At 33.7% G+C, this 22,033-nt stretch overlaps 2 protein-coding genes across 2 annotated transcripts in view; one reads left to right on the top strand and one right to left on the bottom strand.

Moving 5' to 3' along the window:
• LOC140056075 (uncharacterized) overlaps positions 1 to 8,542 on the top strand; it is a 37,196-nt gene extending 28,654 nt beyond the window's left edge. The window contains exons 28-36 of the mRNA XM_072101312.1: positions 85 to 181; positions 483 to 586; positions 988 to 1,060; positions 2,369 to 2,470; positions 2,713 to 3,490; positions 3,780 to 3,897; positions 4,317 to 4,440; positions 4,638 to 4,853; positions 5,468 to 8,542. Of these exons, the coding sequence (XP_071957413.1) occupies positions 85 to 181; positions 483 to 586; positions 988 to 1,060; positions 2,369 to 2,470; positions 2,713 to 3,490; positions 3,780 to 3,897; positions 4,317 to 4,440; positions 4,638 to 4,853; positions 5,468 to 5,554 (1,699 nt within the window). The 3' untranslated portion in view covers positions 5,555 to 8,542. The remainder of the gene's footprint in view (positions 1 to 84; positions 182 to 482; positions 587 to 987; positions 1,061 to 2,368; positions 2,471 to 2,712; positions 3,491 to 3,779; positions 3,898 to 4,316; positions 4,441 to 4,637; positions 4,854 to 5,467) is intronic.
• Positions 8,543 to 15,255: 6,713 nt separating this feature from the next.
• Positions 15,256 to 22,025, bottom strand: LOC140056712 (cilia- and flagella-associated protein 45-like). The gene is made up of 10 exons (XM_072102180.1): positions 21,922 to 22,025; positions 21,155 to 21,426; positions 20,908 to 21,052; positions 20,383 to 20,553; positions 19,718 to 19,896; positions 18,881 to 19,010; positions 17,959 to 18,189; positions 17,519 to 17,742; positions 16,816 to 17,040; positions 15,256 to 16,691 (listed from the first exon to the last, which is right to left on the bottom strand). The coding sequence occupies exons 1-10, from the start codon at positions 21,922 to 21,924 to the stop codon at positions 16,619 to 16,621; spliced, it is 1,653 nt and encodes a 550-aa protein (XP_071958281.1). The 5' UTR covers positions 21,925 to 22,025; the 3' UTR covers positions 15,256 to 16,618.
• Positions 22,026 to 22,033: the final 8 nt, after the last annotated feature.

Below are 22,033 nucleotides of genomic sequence, written 5' to 3'. Positions count from 1 at the left end.
AATATTATCTTGACAATGTATTAAAACTTTTGTGCAAGCTGCAAATTTGCTTCAGTATTAAATCATGTTGGTCTTTGTTCCAAGGGATAAATATTTTGCAGAGCAGAACCAAATGAAAGAAGCTATTGAGGAAAATAATAGGTCAACTAAAGGGTTGAAGACCCGAGCAGAACAGTCTGAGGTGAGAATCAGCTGGTTTAACATTTTGATTCTTTATGAGTTGAATTTAAAGATATATTTCCCGATTAAGCCATTTTAATCATTTTTTTTGGGTGAAAATGAATAACTTTAATAAAGCTACAAAATGAAAGTTTTGAAACAATACATTTTTTTACTGTACTACACTACCTAACTGTATGTGAAAAAAAAGGTAATGTTCCCATATATGGACACGATGAAGTCATATCACTACCATATTTGGGCACATCACACTTTTTTGTTATTGTAGACAGAGAAACAAACTCTGACTTTTTTTGTTGTAGATTAATTATCTAAAGATAATGTGTAACAGCCAATGCAAGATCCTCGTAGATGTTATTAAAGAGGCAGAGAGAAATCGGGATAAATTAAAAAGTTCTGATGAAAGGTTAGTATGTATGTTTGTTTGTTAACAACATTCAATGAATATCAATACAAAGGTAGACCAAAATAGCAAATCTCAAACAACTTGGTCAGTAAATGTATTTTTTTTTTTTTTTTAAATAGTTATATAACAATAACCATTGGTCACATTTGCCCTACTCTGACCTAATGTTTTACCTTAAACTGTACAATGAGAAAAAGTGATCTGGAGGTCACCTATGACCTCCAGATCACTTCCTGATGCAAAGCTACTCCACATAGTTAAACATCATCCAATAGATAACCAATCAATCATTCTTTATTTTTTATAGTTTTAATAATAGAATTAAAATATATACGCACATGATAGGAAGAGATACACTTTTAAGTATTGATAAAAATTATTATATAAATGCTTATTTATAGTGACAACCAATCTGCAATACAAACTTGGCAGGCTACAGTTACAGTTAATGCAAAGAAAGTTCGACAACTAAAGGTATGAGATTAATTTATACTATAAAACTACCATAACATAGTTTTGCCAGTGTTAAAAAATATATTGCCCTGCTCCCTTTATAGAGGTGTCTCTTAAATAGGGTTTGCCATAGAGTTCAAACATATATTGCCCTGCTCCCTTTATTAGAGGTGTCTCTTAAATAGGGTTTGCCATAGAGTTCAAACATATATTGTCCTACTCCCTTTATAGAGGTGTCTCTTAAATAGGGTTTGCCATAGAGTTTAAACATATATTGCCCGGCTCCCTTTATAGAGGTGTCTCTTAAATAGGGTTTGCCATAGAGTTTAAAGATATATTGCCCTGCTCCCTTTATTAGAGGTGTCTCTTAAATAGGGTTTGCCATAGAGTTTAAACATATATTGCCCTGCTCCCTTTATTAGAGGTGTCTCTTAAATAGGGTTTGCCATAGAGTTCAAACATATATTGTCCTACTCCCTTTATAGAGGTGTCTCTTAAATAGGGTTTGCCATAGAGTTTAAACATATATTGCCCGGCTCCCTTTATAGAGGTGTCTCTTAAATAGGGTTTGCCATAGAGTTTAAAGATATATTGCCCTGCTCCCTTTATTAGAGGTGTCTCTTAAATAGGGTTTGCCATAGAGTTTAAACATATATTGCCCTGCTCCCTTTATTAGAGGTGTCTCTTAAATAGGGTTTGCCATAGAGTTCAAACATATATTGTCCTACTCCCTTTATAGTGGTGTCTCTTAAATAGGGTTTGCCATAGAGTTTAAACATATATTGCCCGGCTCCCTTTATAGAGGTGTCTCTTAAATAGGGTTTGCCATAGAGTTTAAAGATATATTGCCCTGCTCCCTTTATTAGAGGTGTCTCTTAAATAGGGTTTGCCATAGAGTTTAAACATATATTGCCCTGCTCCCTTTATATAGGTGTCTCTTAAATAGGGTTTGCCATAGAGTTTAAACATATATTGCCCTGCTCCCTTTATTAGAGGTGTCTCTTAAATAGGGTTTGCCATAGAGTTTAAACATATATTGCCCTGCTCCCTTTATATAGGTGTCTCTTAAATAGGGTTTGCCATAGAGTTCAAACATATATTGCCCTGCTCCCTTTATTAGAGGTGTCTCTTAAATAGGGTTTGCCATAGAGTTTAAACATATATTGCCCTGCTCCCTTTATATAGGTGTCTCTTAAATAGGGTTTGCCATAGAGTTTAAACATATATTGCCCTGCTCCCTTTATATAGGTGTCCCAAAGGAGTGTTTGTATACTGTAATAATGAAATTAATGTATCATATCTATTTTATATATCTTGCTTATTTTCTAGAATAACTATGACGTCTTGATAGAGAAGATTTTATCAGGTACTTCTTTAGAACATCTGCCTCCAGTTGGTGATGTTTCACCTTATTGGCCACCTCCTAATCAGGTAAGATTCTTTTTATACTTTATTCTACCCTAATGAATAAACCCAAACCCAAAATTATTCTACTGCAATTGATGCAGTAAAATGGTTTGTTACTGCCTATGACATATGATTTGAGTCACTGTAATAGATTTTATGATTAAGCAAGCATAAACAAGATTAAAATGTAGTTGCCTAACATTATTTTTATCATATTTTGTTTAGATATTCTTTTACTAATCTTTCCCTATCTTATTTATTACTAGGTCAAACCTGTTACAAAGCCAGTGTCAACTGCAGCTAGCCATACATCTGCACCACAAATGCACACTACAGCCTCATCAACGTCGATGCCGACCAACCCAACAGACCCTAGACTAAGTGGGCGAGAACGCAGAGAAACGGCTAAAATGCCTTCCAACTTTCATCATCAGGCAAACATGAACTTTGCACACAACCAACAATGGCAACAGCAGCAGCAATATATGTCGCAGAATAACATGCCTCCGGGTTCATTCAACCAGCAGACCAGACAGATGGGTCTACATGGGGTTACCAATGGATCAAGCAGGTCAGGAGGAGCCTCTTCAGCAATGGCTAATTTTGTAGCACAAGTTGGCCCTCAAGTTGGTTCTCATGTACCACCTCAAGTTGGTTCTTATGTGGCCCCTCAAGTTGGTTCTCATGTACCACCTCAAGTTGGTTCTCATGTACAACCTCAAGTTGGTTCTCATGTGGCACCTCAAGTTACCTTAAAAGATGTTCCTCCGTTACCCTCTAAAGTGGATACTGAGTTAGCACCTCATATCGCTTCTCAATTACCCACTCAAGGTGTACCAAAGCTACCACCTCAAAGTGTTTCTCAGTTACCCCAAGTGGTTCCTCAAGTACCATCTAATATCGTGCCACAAGTAAGCGTAGCTGGTTCCAATGAGTCAGCTTCGGTCAGCAACCCAACTCAACCGATTTCAGCAAGTGCTTCGATACCAATATCTGTGCATGAAAAATCCGAGGCTAGTTCTCTGAAACAAACTAAGAGCTTAGGTAAGCAATCATTCTATTAGTATATTTACCAAATTTTACCACACTAAAATTAAAGATAACTGAGCAATAGCAAAATTATATAAATTAAATTTAAAAAAAATCATAATCAAATGTACACACACATCTAGACCACTCATGGTTGTTTAGTTGTAAATTTTCCAATAGCACCCTCTATTTGTATTTTAAGATTTTCTAGTAGTAGTTTTTTGACCAGTGTTAAATATTACAGAAAATCAGCAATATTTCTCTTTAAGTACAGCTGTTATCAAAAAAATATTTATCTCTATAGGAGCATTTGGAGGAACTGTTTCAGGAAGAGTGATTCCTGCACCGCCACCACATCTGAAGAACAGCTTTGAAAAGCTTATCTACCAGCTTGGCGTTATGCTTGATAACCAGTATACAAAGTAAGAACAAACTGGAAATTGTCTATTCGAAAATGGTGTAGTATAAACACCAGCATTAAAATGTTGATCTTCCAACCAAGTTTGATATTAAATCTTTTAAAATCAGGTATACACAAGTGTGAGTCTATTTTCTCTATTTTTACCTGAAAACATGGAATGTGCAGTTATTTGAAGCAACGCATATATTTCAATTTTTTTATAAAATGACCTTTTTAGTTATTAGAGAAATTTCTCAACCTGACCTAACATTGTACGCATGTGGGGACATTGTGACATGTTTCATTACTTGATTCATGAAAAAAATTTGGCAACTTCTAAGTTCAGGCAAAGACCAGTGCCACAGTATACATAGTTTCTAGGTTGTCCCAAATTGAAGGTTCCATATCTAATAACTTGATCATCCTTACTTTGACTTGCAGAGGTCAGTTAGCAATGTTCCTGAAGGAAGTGCGTGCTGCCAATGGTAATTCACTATCTGGAATGCCTTCAAAGGAGATCATTGAGCGAGTTGTCAAAATGGTCCTCAAGAGAGAAGAACATTCTGTAAGTTTGACTTTTAATTAAATCTACCTACACACCTACATTAATAAACAATGACAGGTTAATAAAATATTTTATATTGGATGATGTTCTATACTATTTTTTATTCAAAGATATTTTTACTTGGTCAAAGTTTTGCTTTTAATTTATCTTCCACTGGTGTGACCTTTGTGCTCATTTTTTGTTAATGTTATTTTTAGCTTAATCAGCCATCGAAGATTTCTTATTCAAAGAAAATGCCACCACCTGGAATAAGTATGTCAACTGACACAGGTCTGAGCACCTGGAAGACGATGCCAATTAGAAATCCAAAACCTCTGTCATTGGAAGAAGATGATCCCTGTGTGATATGCCACGAGGAAATGCCGACGAAGCCGGTCAGCACGCTGGAATGCCAGCACACATTCCACACGGATGTAAGTTTGTTTTTGTTTATTTTTCATTCTTCCATTTTTGTAAAAGTAATGTTACACTTTATTGTATACTTTATAGTATTCGCTCAGTACTGTAAAAGTACATTCACTGGTTCTGCACATAAAAGTAAAACTCTAAATTTTCTAAACTTTCGTGTACACATAAGGTACCGTGCCATGTAGATGTTCTTACTTTCGATCTAAACCAATTTATATCAGTGTTATATGCATATTTTTCTTGTACTACTATGTCCACACTGATTCTGTATATTTAATCATGGAAAATAGGAGTAGTGTTTAAAAATAGCACCTTTCATTCATTTCTTATCCCTTATAAAATATGAGTGTGTGAACAGCAGTGGAAAAGTAGTTTTCTCCTGCAGTATTGTGTGCAGCATAGAATTTTACATCTTTTAGACCATACCATTATGAAACAAGGCCATATACATGGCTGCAGTCGCATGCTCAAGTTAGTGTTTACTGACCGACCGACATAGTGAGCTGTAGAGTCGTTTTGCATGCGACGAAATAAGGACATCATCTGAACATCATAATTAATAATGAATAAAATCAAATACACAATTTTGAATTCTTATATCCTTTTGCATTTTTTCCAGTGTATTCAGAGATGGATGAATGAACAAAAGACCTGTCCAACATGTCGTGAGTTTGTTCTTCTGCCTGATGACTACCCAACACTTTAATTGTATATTTTTAACTTTTAATAACTTTGTAGTTTTTAGCATTTTGTGAGACCTATCCTTATCTGGTAATTTTTGCCAGCTAAAGCTGTCCATGTTGAAGATTATTGTTTCTCTAATTGTTTGTGATAAGGACCATGGATATACCACCCAGCTTAGACAACCTATTAGCTAAGCCTAATACAGGTGCCTCTCCCCTAATAAAGACTTGCTGTTCATGTGATAAGAATCATGGATATTTACCCCAGCTTGCTTGCTTCACAGCCCATTAATTAATGCTCCCCTTTAATAAAGATGCTTTTATTAAAACAAATCAGAATTAACAGCTTTTTGCTTAGCCTGTCCTAGGCTTTGTTGCTGGTCTTAATCAAGCATTTATCACGGTCTTGGCTCTTAAGCCTAGGCCTAGTTCTTTATTATTGCATTCCACTCCTGATCTCTTTAGATAGTCATTAATTTACAGGAGACTTTTATTATTAAATTAATGCTATTGAAGTTTACCTCTGTTCAAACAAATGCTCAGAAAAAAAATAAGTGACTGTTTGGTTATACCATATAGTATATCCAGAACTGAAAACAAGCATAAGATATTTAGTCATTAGTGAGCAAAACTACTAAGGGACCATGTCAATACCGAATCTACTGAAGTTATTGCAGTAAATATTATAGTTTACTGCAGTAAACTGTAGTAGAATAATTGTTGATAGAAATGTTGATTTCATCGATTGATTGAAAGTGACTGTCTGGTTAACCCGTTGATGTAATAATGTAAGCTGGAGATTTGTAGAAAGGAATTCTAACCATCTAGGAAAGTCTAAAAGGAAAGAAAAACATCTAAAAAGGTAATATTACAAGCTAGAAAAAATTGCTAAAACATTCAATATTTCATTCAGTACATAATACAACTATAAACAAAAGGAATTTTTCAACAGTATAGCTCAAATTTTAATTGATTTAAGTGAGTTTTATCTTGGAAACTCTCTCTGTAAGTAAAATATGCTTGTTTTATTTGATAATTTTATATACCTGTTTATTGCAAGGTGTTTCTGGAAGTTTGGACTTGTCCTAATTAAAGTACCTTACACACATTTTGGAGATAATGTACAACATGGTTAGCCTAGAAGACAGTCTGCCTAAAGAGGATAGGAAAATTTGCTTAAAATAATTTGTAATTAATCTGGTGGTAGTAATAATAATAGCATGATACTTATTTTATGTATGTACAATGCATGTAATGCTAAACAATTTAGCAATTAGTTTTTGTTGTCAAATTTAATGTGATAAATAAGTGATTTTTTTTTTGTAAGTTTGGAAAGTAGCTCCAATCCAAATATTCATTATGTATTTTGTGAAAATTAACAGCTAAAATGAATAAAAAAAAACTTGTGCTGAAGATTAGTTTTCACAAGGACATAAGCGCACAAGTAATTGCTTGACGAATCATCCATACTGTTACTTGTGATTGGTCAACATGCTTTATGTCGTGCCTACGTTGTTGCACCCAAGTGGAAACTAAGCTTTAGCACAATTCTTGGCGAAACTACTCATTAATTGTAGCTATTTCATTAACTATATACAGTACAGTATATTGATGCAAAATTTGAGATTATTTCCTAATTCTTTCTGTTATAGGTGTGATGTTCCTTTTCCTCCTTTTTTGCTTTCAGTTCTGTGACATAAATTCTCTCTCTTTTACCCTATTGATAGCCTGCCAACTTCAACACAATATGTATTTATTATTTTCCTGGGTAAACATTTGATACATCCATGCGACAGTCGAAGAGCAGTCACAACAAGAAATTCATACTGAGCAACTTTCCTCTTTTTCAAATAATGTATTATTGCACTCATATGACACCAACAAATATTCTTCTAAACAAGGGTGGGCTCTTCCAATGGCGGGATAATGCTTTGGGTGTACTTTTTCCCAGGGTAAACTTTTGCTCAGGGTCAACTTTTGCTCAGGGTCAACTTTTGCTCAGGGTCAACTTTTGCCCAGGGTCAACTTTTGCCTGGGTAAACTTTTGCACAGGGTCAACTTTTGCCCAGGGTCAACTTTTGCCCAGGGTCAACTTTTTCCCAGGGTCAACTGTTGCCCAGGGTCAAGTTTTGCCCAGGGTCGACTTTTGCCCAGGGTCGACTTTTGCCCTTTTGTCCAGTGCGGTGGAACTACTTCTAAAACCCTAGCTCCTCCGTGGTTACATCTACAACATAAAAATCAATTTTTAGAAGTTTTTAAATAATGAAGCCTATACTAATTGTTTTTAAATAAGTAACATTTTGAATTTGTTATTTCATCATTATTAAAGGTGTTTTTTAATTGTTTTAATTGGTGAAATAAACGGGAACAAACTAATATTTGCTAGGGACTTTGTTTTATTATTCATTATTTGATTCTGCACATCTCATTTTTTCAAATGGTTCGAAATAATGTATGGGTTTGTTTTAATGGCTAAATATCAACAGTTTTAAAATATATACTGAGGTAACATGCGAAAGCCACATTATATGATTCTGCAGGTTTTTTTTCAGAAGTTAAAAACATCGAAAATTGCCAAATATTGACTGTTTAAATTATGCATTGAGATAGCATACGCCATGCCATTTTGCGGTAACATGCGCAAAAAATATTATGGGATTCTGCGCATTAAAATAAATAAATAAAAAGGTCGATATTTGGTCAATTTTTGAAAAAAAATCCCTGTACTAAAATAATCCAAGGAATAATATAACAAAATATATGCGAATATATGGCAATATACTTTTTAAAAATAGTAATTTTTTAGCCTTTTATTTTTTACATAACTAGTTAGATAACATAATACATGCGCATAATATGGAATAATAATAATTATTGAATTTTCAAAAGTGGATATTTTGGCCATTTTCAAAAAAATCCCTGTACAATTAGAGGCCAAAATACACACTTTTAAAATACTCTTATTATGCAATATAATAATAATTATAATCATCTTATAGACGTATAGTAACCATTTATGTCAAAAAATAAAGAGGTCGAAATTTGGTTATTTTTTGAAAAAAATCCCTGTTGTATATATAGTACAGAGATTTTTTCAAAAAATGGCCAAAAAAACTGCTATTATGCAAATATATTGCTTTATAGTCATCTTATAGACGAATAGTAACCATTTCTGTAAAAAAAATAAGGAGGTCGAAATTTGGTCATTTTTCAGGGATACAGGGATTTTTTTCCAAAAACAGCCAAAAAACGCAATTTTTAAAAACCTGTTATTATGCAATAATATTGTTATATATGCACATATATTGATTTATAATCATCTTATAGACGTATAGTAACTATTTATGTCAACAAACAAAAAATTACTATAGTACTATAGTACAGGGATTTTGTTCAAAAAGGACCAATTTTCGACCTTTTTATTTTTCGATAAAACTGGTTACTATAGCACAATTGGCTTGCGCAGAACCCATTATTCGACTCTGCGCATGTTTATTATGCCCTAGTAACCATTTATGTCAAAAGTGGTTACTATAGCACAATTGACATGCGCAGAACCCATTATTCGACTCTGCGCATCTTTATTATGCTATAGTAACCATTTATGTCAAAAGTGGTTACTATAGCACAATTGACATGCGCAGAACGCATTAATCGACTCTGCGCATGTTTATTATGCTATAGTAACCATTTATGTCAAAAGTGGTTACTATAGCACAATTGACATGCGCAGAACGCATTATTCGACTCTGCGCATGTTTATTATGCTATAGTAACCATTTATGTCAAAAGTGGTTACTATAGCACAATTGACATGCGCAGAACGCATTATTCGACTCTGCGCATGTTTATTATGCTATAGTAACCATTTATGTCAAAAGTGGTTACTATAGCACAATTGACATGCGCAGAACGCATTATTCGACTCAGCGCATGTTTGTTATGCTATAGTAACCATTTATGTCAAAAGTGGTTACTATAGCACAATTGGCATGTGCAGAACGCATTATTCGACTCTGTGCATGTTTATTATGCTATAGTAACCATTTATGTCAACAAATAAAAAAGTCGAAAATTGGCGATTTTTCGAAAATTTCCCTGTACTATAGTTCAGGGATTTTTTTAAAAAAGGACCAATTTTCGACCTTTTTATTTTTCGATAAAACTGTTTACTATAGCACAATTGGCATGCGCAGAACGCATTAATCGACTCTGCGCATGTTTATTATGCTATAGTAACCATTTATGTCAAAAGTGGTTACTATAGCACAATTGACATGCGCAGAACGCATTATTCGACTCAGCGCATGTTTATTATCCTATAGTAACCATTTATGTCAAAAGTGGTTACTATAGCACAATTGGCATGTGCAGAACTCATTATTCGACTCTACGCATGTTTATTATGCTATAGTAACCATTTATGTCAACAAATAAAAGTCGAAAATTGGCGATTTTTCGAAAATTTCCCTGTACTATAGTTCAGGAATTTTTTAAAAAAAGGACCAATTTTCGACCTTTTTATTTTTCGATAAAACTGTTTACTATAGCACAATTGGCATGCGCAGAACGCATTAATCGACTCTGCGCATGTTTATTATGCTATAGTAACCATTTATGTCAAAAGTGGTTACTATAGCACAATTGATATGCGCAGAACCTATTATTCGACTCTGCGCATGTTTATTATGCTATAGTAACCATTTATGTCAACAAATAAAAAAGTCGAAAATTGGCGATTTTTCGAAAATTTGCCTGTACTATAGTACAGGGATTTTTTCAAAAAGGACCATTTTCGACCTTTTTATTTTTCGATAAAACTGGTTACTATAGCACAATTGGCATGCGCAGAACACATTATTCATTCATTTCATTCATTCATTTATCTTTTTATTTCGGAATATCATGATAACATAATATTTTATCCATAGCAAAAGAGAGAAAAAAAAATCTTAATCTAACAGCTCATAGAACAAAAACAAAGATATGTAAATATATAAAGTCAATGCAACAGAGCATTCCATTGTATGTGCAATTGCCATTGTATTCGACTCTGCGCATGTTTATTATGCTATAGTAACCATTTATGTCAACAAATAAAAAAGTCGAAAATTGGCGATTTTTCGAAAATTTCCCTGTACTATAGTACAGGGATTTTTTCAAAAAGGACCAATTTTCGACCTTTTTATTTTTCAATAAAACTGTTTACTATAGCACAATTGACATGCGCAGAACGCATTATTCAACTCTGCGCCAGTTTATTATGCTATAGTACCCATTTATGTCAAAAGTGGTTACTATAGCACAATTGACATGCGCAGAACGCATTATTCGACTCTGCGCATGTTTATTATGCTATAGTAACCATTTATGTCAACAAATACAAAAGTCGAAAATTGGCGATTTTTCGAAAATTTCCCTGTACTATATAGTACAGGGATTTTTTCAAAAAGGACTAATTTTCGACCTTTTTATTTTTCAATAAAACTGTTTACTATAGCACAATTGACATGCGCAGAACGCATTATTCGACTCTGCGCATGTTTATTATGCTATAGTAACCATTTATGTCAACAAATACAAAAGTCGAAAATTGGCGATTTTTCGAAAATTTTCCTGTACTATAGTACAGGGATTTTTTCAAAAAGGACCAATTTTCGACCTTTTTATTTTTGATAAAACTGGTTACTATAGCACAATTGGCATGCGCAGAACCCATTATTCGACTTTGCGCATGTTTATTATGCTATAGTAACCATTTATGTCAAAAGTTGTTACTATAGCACAATTGACATGCGTAGAACGCATTAATCGACTCTGCGCATGTTTACTATGCTATAGTAACCATTTATGTCAAAAGTGGTTACTATAGCACAATTGACATGCGCAGAACGCATTATTCGACTCTGCGAATGTTTATTATGCTATAGTAACCATTTATGTCAACAAATACAAAAGTCGAAAATTGGCGATTTTTCGAAAATTTTCCTGTACTATAGTACAGGGATTTTTTCAAAAAGGACCAATTTTCGACCTTTTTATTTTCGATAAAACTGGTTACTATAGCACAATTGGCATGCGCAGAACCCATTATTCGACTTTGCGCATGTTTATTATGCTATAGTAACCATTTATGTCAAAAATTGTTACTATAGCACAATTGACATGCGTAGAACGCATTAATCGACTCTGCGCATGTTTATTATGCTATAGTAACCATTTATGTCAAAAGTGGTTACTATAGCACAAATGACATGCGCAAAACGCATTATTCGACTCTGCGCATGTTTATTATGCTATAGTAACCATTTATTTCAACAAATAAAAAAGTCGAAAATTGGCGATTTTTTCGAAAATTTCCCTGTACTATAGTACAATTAGTAAAACTGGTTACTATAGCACAATTGGCATGCGCAGAACCCATTATTCGACTCTGCGCATGTTTATTATGCTATAGTACTCATTTATGTCAAAAGTGGTTACTATAGCACAATTGACATGCGCAGAACGCATTATTCGACTCTGCGCATGTTTATTATGCTATAGTAACCATTTTTGTCAAAAGTGGTTACTATAGCACAATTGACATGCGCAGAACGCATTATTCGACTCTGCGCATGTTTATTATGCTATAGTACTCATTTATGTCAAAAGTGGTTACTATAGCACAATTGACATGCGCAGAACGCATTATTCGACTCTGCGCATGTTTATTATGCTATAGTAACCATTTTTGTCAAAAGTGGTTACTATAGCACAATTGACATGCGCAGAACGCATTATTCGACTCAGCGCATGTTTATTATGCTATAGTAACCATCTATGTCAAAAGTGGTTACTATAGCACAATTGAAATGCGCAGAACACATTATTCGACTCTGCGCATGTTTATTATGCTATAGTAACCATTTATGTCAACAAATACAAAAGTCGAAAATTGGCGATTTTTCGAAAATTCCCTGTACTATAGTACAGGGATTTTTTCAAAAAGGACCAATTTTCGACCTTTTTATTTTCGATAAAACTGGTTACTATAGCACAATTGGCATGCGCAGAAGCCATTATTCGACTCTGCGCATGTTTATTATGTTATAGTAACCATTTATGTCAACAAATACAAAAGTCGAAAATTGGCGATTTTTCGAAAATTTCCCTGTACTATAGTACAGGGATTTTTTCAAAAAGGACCAATTTTCGACCTTTTTATTTTTCGATAAAACTGGTTACTATAGCACAATTGACATGCGCAGAAGCCATTATTCGACTCTGCGCATGTTTATTATGCTATAGTAACCATTTATGTCAACAAATACAAAAGTCGAAAATGGGCGATTTTTCGAAAATTTCCCTGTACTATATAGTACAGGGATTTTTTCAAAAAGGACTAATTTTCGACCTTTTTATTTTTCAATAAAACTGTTTACTATAGCACAATTGACATGCGCAGAACGCATTATTCGACTCTGCGCATGTTTATTATGCTATAGTAACCATTTATGTCAACAAATACAAAAGTCGAAAATTGGCGATTTTTCGAAAATTTTCCTGTACTATAGTACAGGGATTTTTTCAAAAAGGACCAATTTTCGACCTTTTTATTTTTGATAAAACTGGTTACTATAGCACAATTGGCATGCGCAGAACCCATTATTCGACTTTGCGCATGTTTATTATGCTATAGTAACCATTTATGTCAAAAGTTGTTACTATAGCACAATTGACATGCGTAGAACGCATTAATCGACTCTGCGCATGTTTACTATGCTATAGTAACCATTTATGTCAAAAGTGGTTACTATAGCACAATTGACATGCGCAGAACGCATTATTCGACTCTGCGAATGTTTATTATGCTATAGTAACCATTTATGTCAACAAATACAAAAGTCGAAAATTGGCGATTTTTCGAAAATTTTCCTGTACTATAGTACAGGGATTTTTTCAAAAAGGACCAATTTTCGACCTTTTTATTTTCGATAAAACTGGTTACTATAGCACAATTGGCATGCGCAGAACCCATTATTCGACTTTGCGCATGTTTATTATGCTATAGTAACCATTTATGTCAAAAATTGTTACTATAGCACAATTGACATGCGTAGAACGCATTAATCGACTCTGCGCATGTTTATTATGCTATAGTAACCATTTATGTCAAAAGTGGTTACTATAGCACAAATGACATGCGCAAAACGCATTATTCGACTCTGCGCATGTTTATTATGCTATAGTAACCATTTATTTCAACAAATAAAAAAGTCGAAAATTGGCGATTTTTTCGAAAATTTCCCTGTACTATAGTACAATTAGTAAAACTGGTTACTATAGCACAATTGGCATGCGCAGAACCCATTATTCGACTCTGCGCATGTTTATTATGCTATAGTACTCATTTATGTCAAAAGTGGTTACTATAGCACAATTGACATGCGCAGAACGCATTATTCGACTCTGCGCATGTTTATTATGCTATAGTAACCATTTTTGTCAAAAGTGGTTACTATAGCACAATTGACATGCGCAGAACGCATTATTCGACTCAGCGCATGTTTATTATGCTATAGTAACCATTTTTGTCAAAAGTGGTTACTATAGCACAATTGACATGCGCAGAACGCATTATTCGACTCTGCGCATGTTTATTATGCTATAGTACTCATTTATGTCAAAAGTGGTTACTATAGCACAATTGACATGCGCAGAACGCATTATTCGACTCTGCGCATGTTTATTATGCTATAGTAACCATTTTTGTCAAAAGTGGTTACTATAGCACAATTGACATGCGCAGAACGCATTATTCGACTCAGCGCATGTTTATTATGCTATAGTAACCATTTATGTCAAAAGTGGTTACTATAGCACAATTGACATGCGCAGAACACATTATTCGACTCTGCGCATGTTTATTATGCTATAGTAACCATTTATGTCAACAAATACAAAAGTCGAAAATTGGCGATTTTTCGAAAATTCCCTGTACTATAGTACAGGGATTTTTTCAAAAAGGACCAATTTTCGACCTTTTTATTTTCGATAAAACTGGTTACTATAGCACAATTGGCATGCGCAGAAGCCATTATTCGACTCTGCGCATGTTTATTATGTTATAGTAACCATTTATGTCAACAAATACAAAAGTCGAAAATTGGCGATTTTTCGAAAATTTCCCTGTACTATAGTACAGGGATTTTTTCAAAAAGGACCAATTTTCGACCTTTTTATTTTTCGATAAAACTGGTTACTATAGCACAATTGGTATGCGCAGAACCCATTATTCGACTCTGCGCATGTTTATTATGATATAGTACCCATTTATGTCAACAAATACAAAAGTCGAAAATTGGCGATTTTTCGAAAATTTCCCTGTACTATAGTACAGGGATTTTTTCAAAAAGGACCAATTTTCGACCTTTTTATTTTTCGATAAAACTGGTTACTATAGCACAATTGACATGCGCAGAAGCCATTATTCGACTCTGCGCATGTTTATTATGCTATAGTAACAATTTTCGACTTTTTTATTTGTCGAAAATTGTGCCTAAAGTCGAAAATTTGGGATTTTCGAAAAATCCCTGTACTATTATAGTACAGAGAGTGAGACTCTTGCCTGTAATTTCACTCTTCCTATAATAAAAGGCCTATGTATTCATCTAAATAAAATACATGAGAATGACACACCTTCTTCACAAACCCCAATTTATCAAATTACCACCAAGCATAGTAAAATGTAATATATGTTTTATTGGATACCAAACAACTACTTACAGTAACTCACGTAAACAATCGTAAAACCATGAACAATTATTATTATATTAATATGTAACATTATGTACAGTACTATAAAGCGTAGTTCCCACTAGCGACGCAACGCAAGGACGTAACGCAACGCAAGTGAATTGACCAATCGCAAGCGATGGCTTATTCGCTTGTGATTGCTAACTGTCTATAACTTCGCTTGTCATTGGTTAAAACGCTTTCGTTGCGTTTACGTCCCTGCGTTACGTTCTAGTGGGAACCAAGCTTTAGCAAGCTACCACTGTAATTGCTCTACTACTTTTTTTTTAGATGTAATATGCACAGTATAATTAGTTTTCATGGATTGGACAAAAACACCAATAAACTAAACTCCAATGCCGTTTTAGCTATAATTTCAAATAACCATGTGTATTGTACATCTGATGATCTATTGATAAAGAGCTAGACTAAATTGCGCCCCTGATGATTCAATATTTACAAGTCAAGAATAGAGGTTTATTTACTTGGAAGAATTAAGAACAGTAGCCTACAACTTAAGAAGTAAGAACAGTAGCCTACAACTTCAATATTGCGAACCGGAGTGTTGACGGAAGAGACGGACAACACCTATTTGTGGAATTGGAAGTGTACAGTTTGTTTTCTTTGGGGTATTTTAATGACCTATCTATCAATATGATTTTAATTGGAAGAAGGGCTCTGATATAATATCAGAGATACAAACATAAAAAAAGATGATGTAAAGCATCACTGAAGAAAAACTAAGTGACAATGAAATGATTTTGTTTTGTCTCTACACAGCAACTTTTCTTAATATAAAATGAATATTTTTAGGTAAGTGAATGTATAATTACCTAAGATTTTTTTTAAAAACAAATCTCTGTATGCATTTCAGCCAAATTGGCTGCGATGTATGATTCACAATATTAATATCGCATAAGAAAGTTTTCATGTGTTGTGTTGGGCATACTTTAAGCTTTGAAGTAAATCTTTGGTAGATAATGAAAAATCTATAAAGAGCAAACCTGGTAGTGCTAGTTACAATGTTCATTTTAAGTTATTTAGTAACAGACATCAGTATGTCTATTCTGATTAAAACTGGTAAGACACCTGTATATCTATTCTGATTTTTACTTTTAAGACACCTGTATGTCTATTCTGATTGAAACTAGTGAGACACTCATATGTCTATCAATAAACTGGTGAGACATCTGTATATCTGATACAATAATTTTTCTTTCTGTAAATGATATTTTATTAAGACTCTAGCTGTACAATTATATTTTGCATGTTTAACATCCCACTTTTGTAGAGGTCACAATAGGTTTTCTTTACAACGTTGGGGGAGGTACTTCTATCCTCCTAGCTACCTCGTTGCAATATTTCGCTGGTACACCAACAGCTCTGTTTTGGGGAAAGAAAAAATATAATAGTATAAAAGAAAGGAAGGAAACCGGACCTTTGCACAAAAGAAAATTCCTATTCATTCCTTATTTATATAACACTAAAGTTATTTCTCAGTACTAACCTTAATTCACTTAGTTTCTTCTGTTTAATGGCATCAAGCTTAGCCCGTCTTTGTTGTGCTTTCTCGTTTATTTTAATTCCCTCTTTAAAGAATGCGTTTCTTTCCGATATCTTCAGAGCCTCTTTCTCTTGAATTTGCAAACGGACATCTTCAGCGTAAACACGCTGTTTGCCATGCGCCTGTACTTCAGCTTTCTTCTCCTTCTCCATAGCGGAATGCTGGGCACTGAACAATGAAATATAAAGGTACTGAATTACATATTATGTTTTCACCAATGAAATCAGAAGAACCAAGCAAATGACACTCTTGGCGTATTATTATGTCATGGGTCAAAAAGAAAACTTTCAAATGTAGTAAGTACTAACAAATTAATATAAATTAAGCTCATGATGAGCTCATAGGTAAATAAAACAGTATCATTTCTCTACATCTTGGCAAAGTTTGATCATCTCTGGAATACACTACAAAACCTATAAAGGTACAGGTTCATTACACTTTCAGAGAAAACAATTTCCATAATTAAAAACCAAAAATGTAAATATTTAAAAATTTTAAATGTTTCTTCAGAAAATTAATATTCTACGTTGGTAAAATGTTTCCATAACTCTCTAAAACTTGTACAAACTTTGTTTTATGTTAATAAACAGGAATATACTTTAAACAATAAGGAATAAATTCTTAAAAGTTATGTTGAAACACTTACTTGAGAACTCTTTCAAATTCAGCTCTTTCTCGCTGTGCCTGAACTGCTAAGAAATGGTCTTTATTACGAACTTGAATCTCACGTGCTACTTTCAGCATTTGTTCGTTTTCTGCCTTTTTGATAGCCATTTCTCGTTCCTTCTTGCGCCACTCTCTTTCTCGTTGTTCCTGGTTACGTTTAGCTCTTAAAGTATCTTTTTCTGCCTGGTAATCCTTCGCACGTTCCTGTTATGTATAAAGAAAGGATAAAAAATGAGTGTTGCTTAAAGGTAGAGAATAAATCTACTATCATTTAATTTAATCAATTGTGGAATTAATGTTGTGAGGAGTAACTTGTGATGAATTAGTTTTTTCATTTCTTTAACCAAAGCCGTACAGTCACAGTATAGTAAACAGAAACACAACAGCATTACAACACTCTATGAAAGATTGGAATTGTACCTGCATTGCTCTTAGTCTTGCGATTTCCTTTTCTTTCTCGATTCGCTTGAGTTCTTGCTCTGCCTCAAATTTAGCCTCTCTCTCTGATTTCTGTTTTTGGTACTCGATTACTTTGTGGTCTGCCATCTGTTCCTGTTCTACTTTACGCAATTTCATAACTTCTTGTTCTTCATTAGCTCGTTGTATCTCTCGTTGGGCCTCCAATTGGATTGTTCGTTTACGTTCCAATCCCTAGAAGAAGATTTTAATACACAGACTCGGAATTTTAAATCTAGTAGTCTGCAACAGCTTACTTGTTGTTGCAGCACCTTGTCTTTGGAATGCATTATCATCCCATATTAGATCTACTGATGTGTTCAAGAGTGCGCTTAAGACACATTTTGAAATTTGGACACATTTGATTTGGAAATTTGTAAGGTTATTGTTTAGCTAGATACCCACATACTGAGAACACATGTGAGTAATGTACTGGCAGGTCTGTGCACCTTAAATTGCCGGTAAACAGAAGCAGTAATGTGGGTTCGATTTGTCTGCTTTTATTCCGTTTTTTTTGCAAATGTTTTAGTTGATTTTAGTGTTAAGGTTAGTCTTTTTCATGGTTTTCACAAGCGCCATGAGAACTTTGTGGATATGTGCGCTTTATAAATCTTACCTTATCTTATCAGACTTTACAATGTTGTGTTTGTATACAACAGAAGACTTATTCAAACTAATTTGATTTAATTTGGTACAGTATTCAAATGTATTATTATTTTTACTAAAAGTTATTCTTATAATAACTGGATCTGGGCCAAAGTTACAGGTGGTGGACATTGGTTAACCCAGTCGATCTCATTACAGCCCTTTGTGCGACTACACATTAATAAAGAATGACACTAATTAAAGCCTCGTAGCATTTCAAAGTTCAAAGTCCGTTGCTTACCTCAATATCTTCCATCTGAAGTTTTTCAAGATATCGCAACATCTGTTGAGCTTCTTGATCCTTTTTCTCTTGGTCCAGTAATCTCTCTTCTTCCCTGCTAGCAATTTGCTTCAACACTTTAGCTGCACCTCTGGTAAAATAAATCATAATAATTTCATTTGTTATTGCATTAGTGTAAAAGTATCAATCAAACTTTTCTTAGAAATAATAATAAACAACCCATGTCACATTAAAACAGCACTGTACAGTTTATTTCAAACTAATTCAATTTCCACTTTCATTGTATATTTAATAAACAAGTAGATGGTAATTTGTTGCATCTCCCCCACTATGTATTATTATCTTTGGAGTATTAAGTTAAGGATTTGGAATTTGTCTTGTATTATTTATTGTAAGTACACACAATTTGAATGGGACTTCCTTGTTCATAACAAACAATATACAGTAAGTGCAATATTTTATGTTCAACTTATTTATATATAATAAATTACACTTGTACTGAAGAAGGGCTAGTGTAGTGTTGCTCGAAAGCTCTAACTTTTCTGGCTGTTTTACTTATCGTTTTTTGATTTAGCTTTTCGCTTTTTTGTATCTCCATTGAGATCCAGTCTGTGATACCCACAGCATTGTCATTTTTTTTGGATTTATATAATAAATTACACTAATTTACTGTAACAGAAGCGCTTGCTAAGATTAAAAGAAACTTTGCTTACAAAAAATAAATACTAAAATCACATAAGTCAGCTAAAATAAAATATTCATCATTGACGAAAGTAGCTATCGTTGAATGACATGCTAGTATTAAACAGTTAATAACTTTTGTTTCAAACAACTCACTCATATTTTTCCATTTTCCTCTGGTTTTCAATTTCTTCTTGCAGCAGCAGCGCATCCTGTCTCTCCATTTCCATCATGTCATCCAGTCTTCTTTCTTCTTCAGCCATTTCTGTTTTAATTTGATCTTTCTCCAATAACTGGGCATCTCGAATGGCATGACACTTAGCATTTAGTATCAACTATTGAAATATAATAGTCCTGCTTAATGATGATAATTCTTAGATGATATTTTGTAAAGTCTAATTAACTGATAATAACGACAATCTAATAAATAATTATTTGTTTTGGCTCCAAAAATGAAAGAAAAATTCTAATTTAAAGCTTCAATAAATTATCGGCTATAAAGAATATTATTATTATTATATCAACCAATCACTCAGTCATTATACCTAATAACATCCCTAGCCATGAGAACAATAATAGTTGTTTCATTCATCTATTGATTATATTTTAACATGATAATGAAGTACGGAAAATGTTCTAATTTTTTCATTATTTCCTCTTTTCTGTCTTTCTTAAAAAATTGTTTTATTGCCCCATAAGTTTTGCCTAATTACTTACTGTTAACTACACTCTCATTGTTAATTAATAGTTTTTACTACATCAACATATCATATGTCAGAGTCTAACTGAGTTTTTCAATAAATCTTTTAGAGAACACAAACCTCATTTAATCTTTTTATGTCATCTTCTTGTTCCTCTCGTTGTTCCCTCGCTTTCTCCAGCAAATACTCAGCCTGCTTTTGTGCTTCTTCCTCCAGCTCGTTGAGTTTTTCATTCTTCTTTTTGTTTTTGTCTAATGTTCGCAGTTCATTCTTAACAGCTGCACTGGCCTCCTGACAACATAATGTAAAAATACAGTGAACACATCAACAACTCAACAGCCAAAACATGGTCACTAGCTAAGCCTCATACAAGATTTTTATGGACAGGCAAGGAGGTTATGCAGGGTATACTGCATTTTGGATTCATAATGTAAAATGTTATTAGTTTTTGTTTTCAATGGAAACTGTTGGTTTACAGAAATGGCATTTTATTTCCATTAAAGATATATTGTCCCCCTTTGTTGAATATGCCATTTCAATGTCAGATAATATTTATTCACTTTGATCAAAAATTGGATAAAAAAAAAAGACTTGACCTGAAATCCAAAAATTGGTTCACACAAAAACAAAAATGGGTATCCTTACCAGAATGTCCTGCTTTTCTCTTTTACGTGCATTGTATTCAGCATATCTTTCTTCTTCAGTCATTACATGCGATTTACCAAGAATTCGAAAAAATTCATTTTGGGGAAGAATTACCGATTTTCCTGAGGGATCTTCCTTTGGTACTCTGAAACAAATTATAACAGTAGAAACAAAATTTAAGTTTAAACAATCTTAGATCTGCCTGAACATGTTTATGTGGTTTGGAATAATTTGTGTTTAAACTTACATAAGTTTTCTAATCAGATCTTTGGTAATAACCTGGACCTCCTCCTTTGATTTATTATTTGAATGTCTGGTTCTTCTGTTGGACGAACCATTTGAGAAAATATCAGATGTGAGTTCAGGTGCACTACGTTGTCTTTGAGCTTGCTGCGGTTTCGCTGCAAATAATGATTCGTCAACATTGGATGTTTTGCTGACGGTGTAATACTGTCGGGTTTTGGCTCGCCTTGATCCGGCACTGGATGAGGAGCCTATGGAACTTATCATACTACGAGACTGGAATAAAGAATGATTGTTTAATAAAATTTATAATACTGTTAATACTGAATCTGAAATAATAAAGTTAAAGGTAGGCCTAGCCTAGGGCTAGGTAGGGAATAAAATAAACATTTTATTTTTTTATAAAACAAATTGTGTAATATATCTAGCCTAGGCCTAGGCTAGGCCTATATAGCCTAGCCTAGGCCTAATCAATAATAATATCTAGGCCTAGGCCCTAGACTAGGCCTAATTTGGTGTTTAAATATGATCCATCAAATTGGTATTATTCAAGATCAACGTTATTAGCTATCAGTAGGTTTATATGCAAGCCTAGGCCTACTAGGCTATCCTCGGCTATCGGCGGAAACCTTAACAACTCGCACATCACATGTCTGAGAGAGCAGATCATCCAGCAGCAGCAGGCCTGGCTGCAATCGTCTAATTCAGCACAATACATGAGTTAAAAAGCTTATATATAGAATTAATGTTATGTGTAAAACATCTACTTACCATTTTGTATTATTATAAGTATCTAATGTCTATGAAATTCTACCATAAACACGAACAATAACTTCTACAATCGGTAGTTGCTAGGCCTCAATAGTTTCGCGATCTCTTTTAT

Source organism: Antedon mediterranea, chromosome 8, assembly GCF_964355755.1.
Source record: "Antedon mediterranea chromosome 8, ecAntMedi1.1, whole genome shotgun sequence".
NCBI classification, from domain to species: domain Eukaryota; kingdom Metazoa; phylum Echinodermata; class Crinoidea; order Comatulida; family Antedonidae; genus Antedon; species Antedon mediterranea.
The sequence above is the reverse complement of the archived record's forward strand: the minus strand, read 5'-3'. Positions and strand labels throughout refer to the sequence as shown.

What these genes read in the sequence shown, in the direction of transcription:
- LOC140056712 (XM_072102180.1), bottom strand. An exon ending in ACATAAAAAGATTAAATGAG is followed by an intron (nt 19,897 to 20,382) that starts GTTTGTGTTCTC and finishes ATATTTCAATAG; the next exon opens with TTGATACTAAATGCTAAGTG. An exon ending in AAGAAACTAAGTGAATTAAG is followed by an intron (nt 16,692 to 16,815) that starts GTTAGTACTGAG and finishes TCCCCAAAACAG; the next exon opens with AGCTGTTGGTGTACCAGCGA.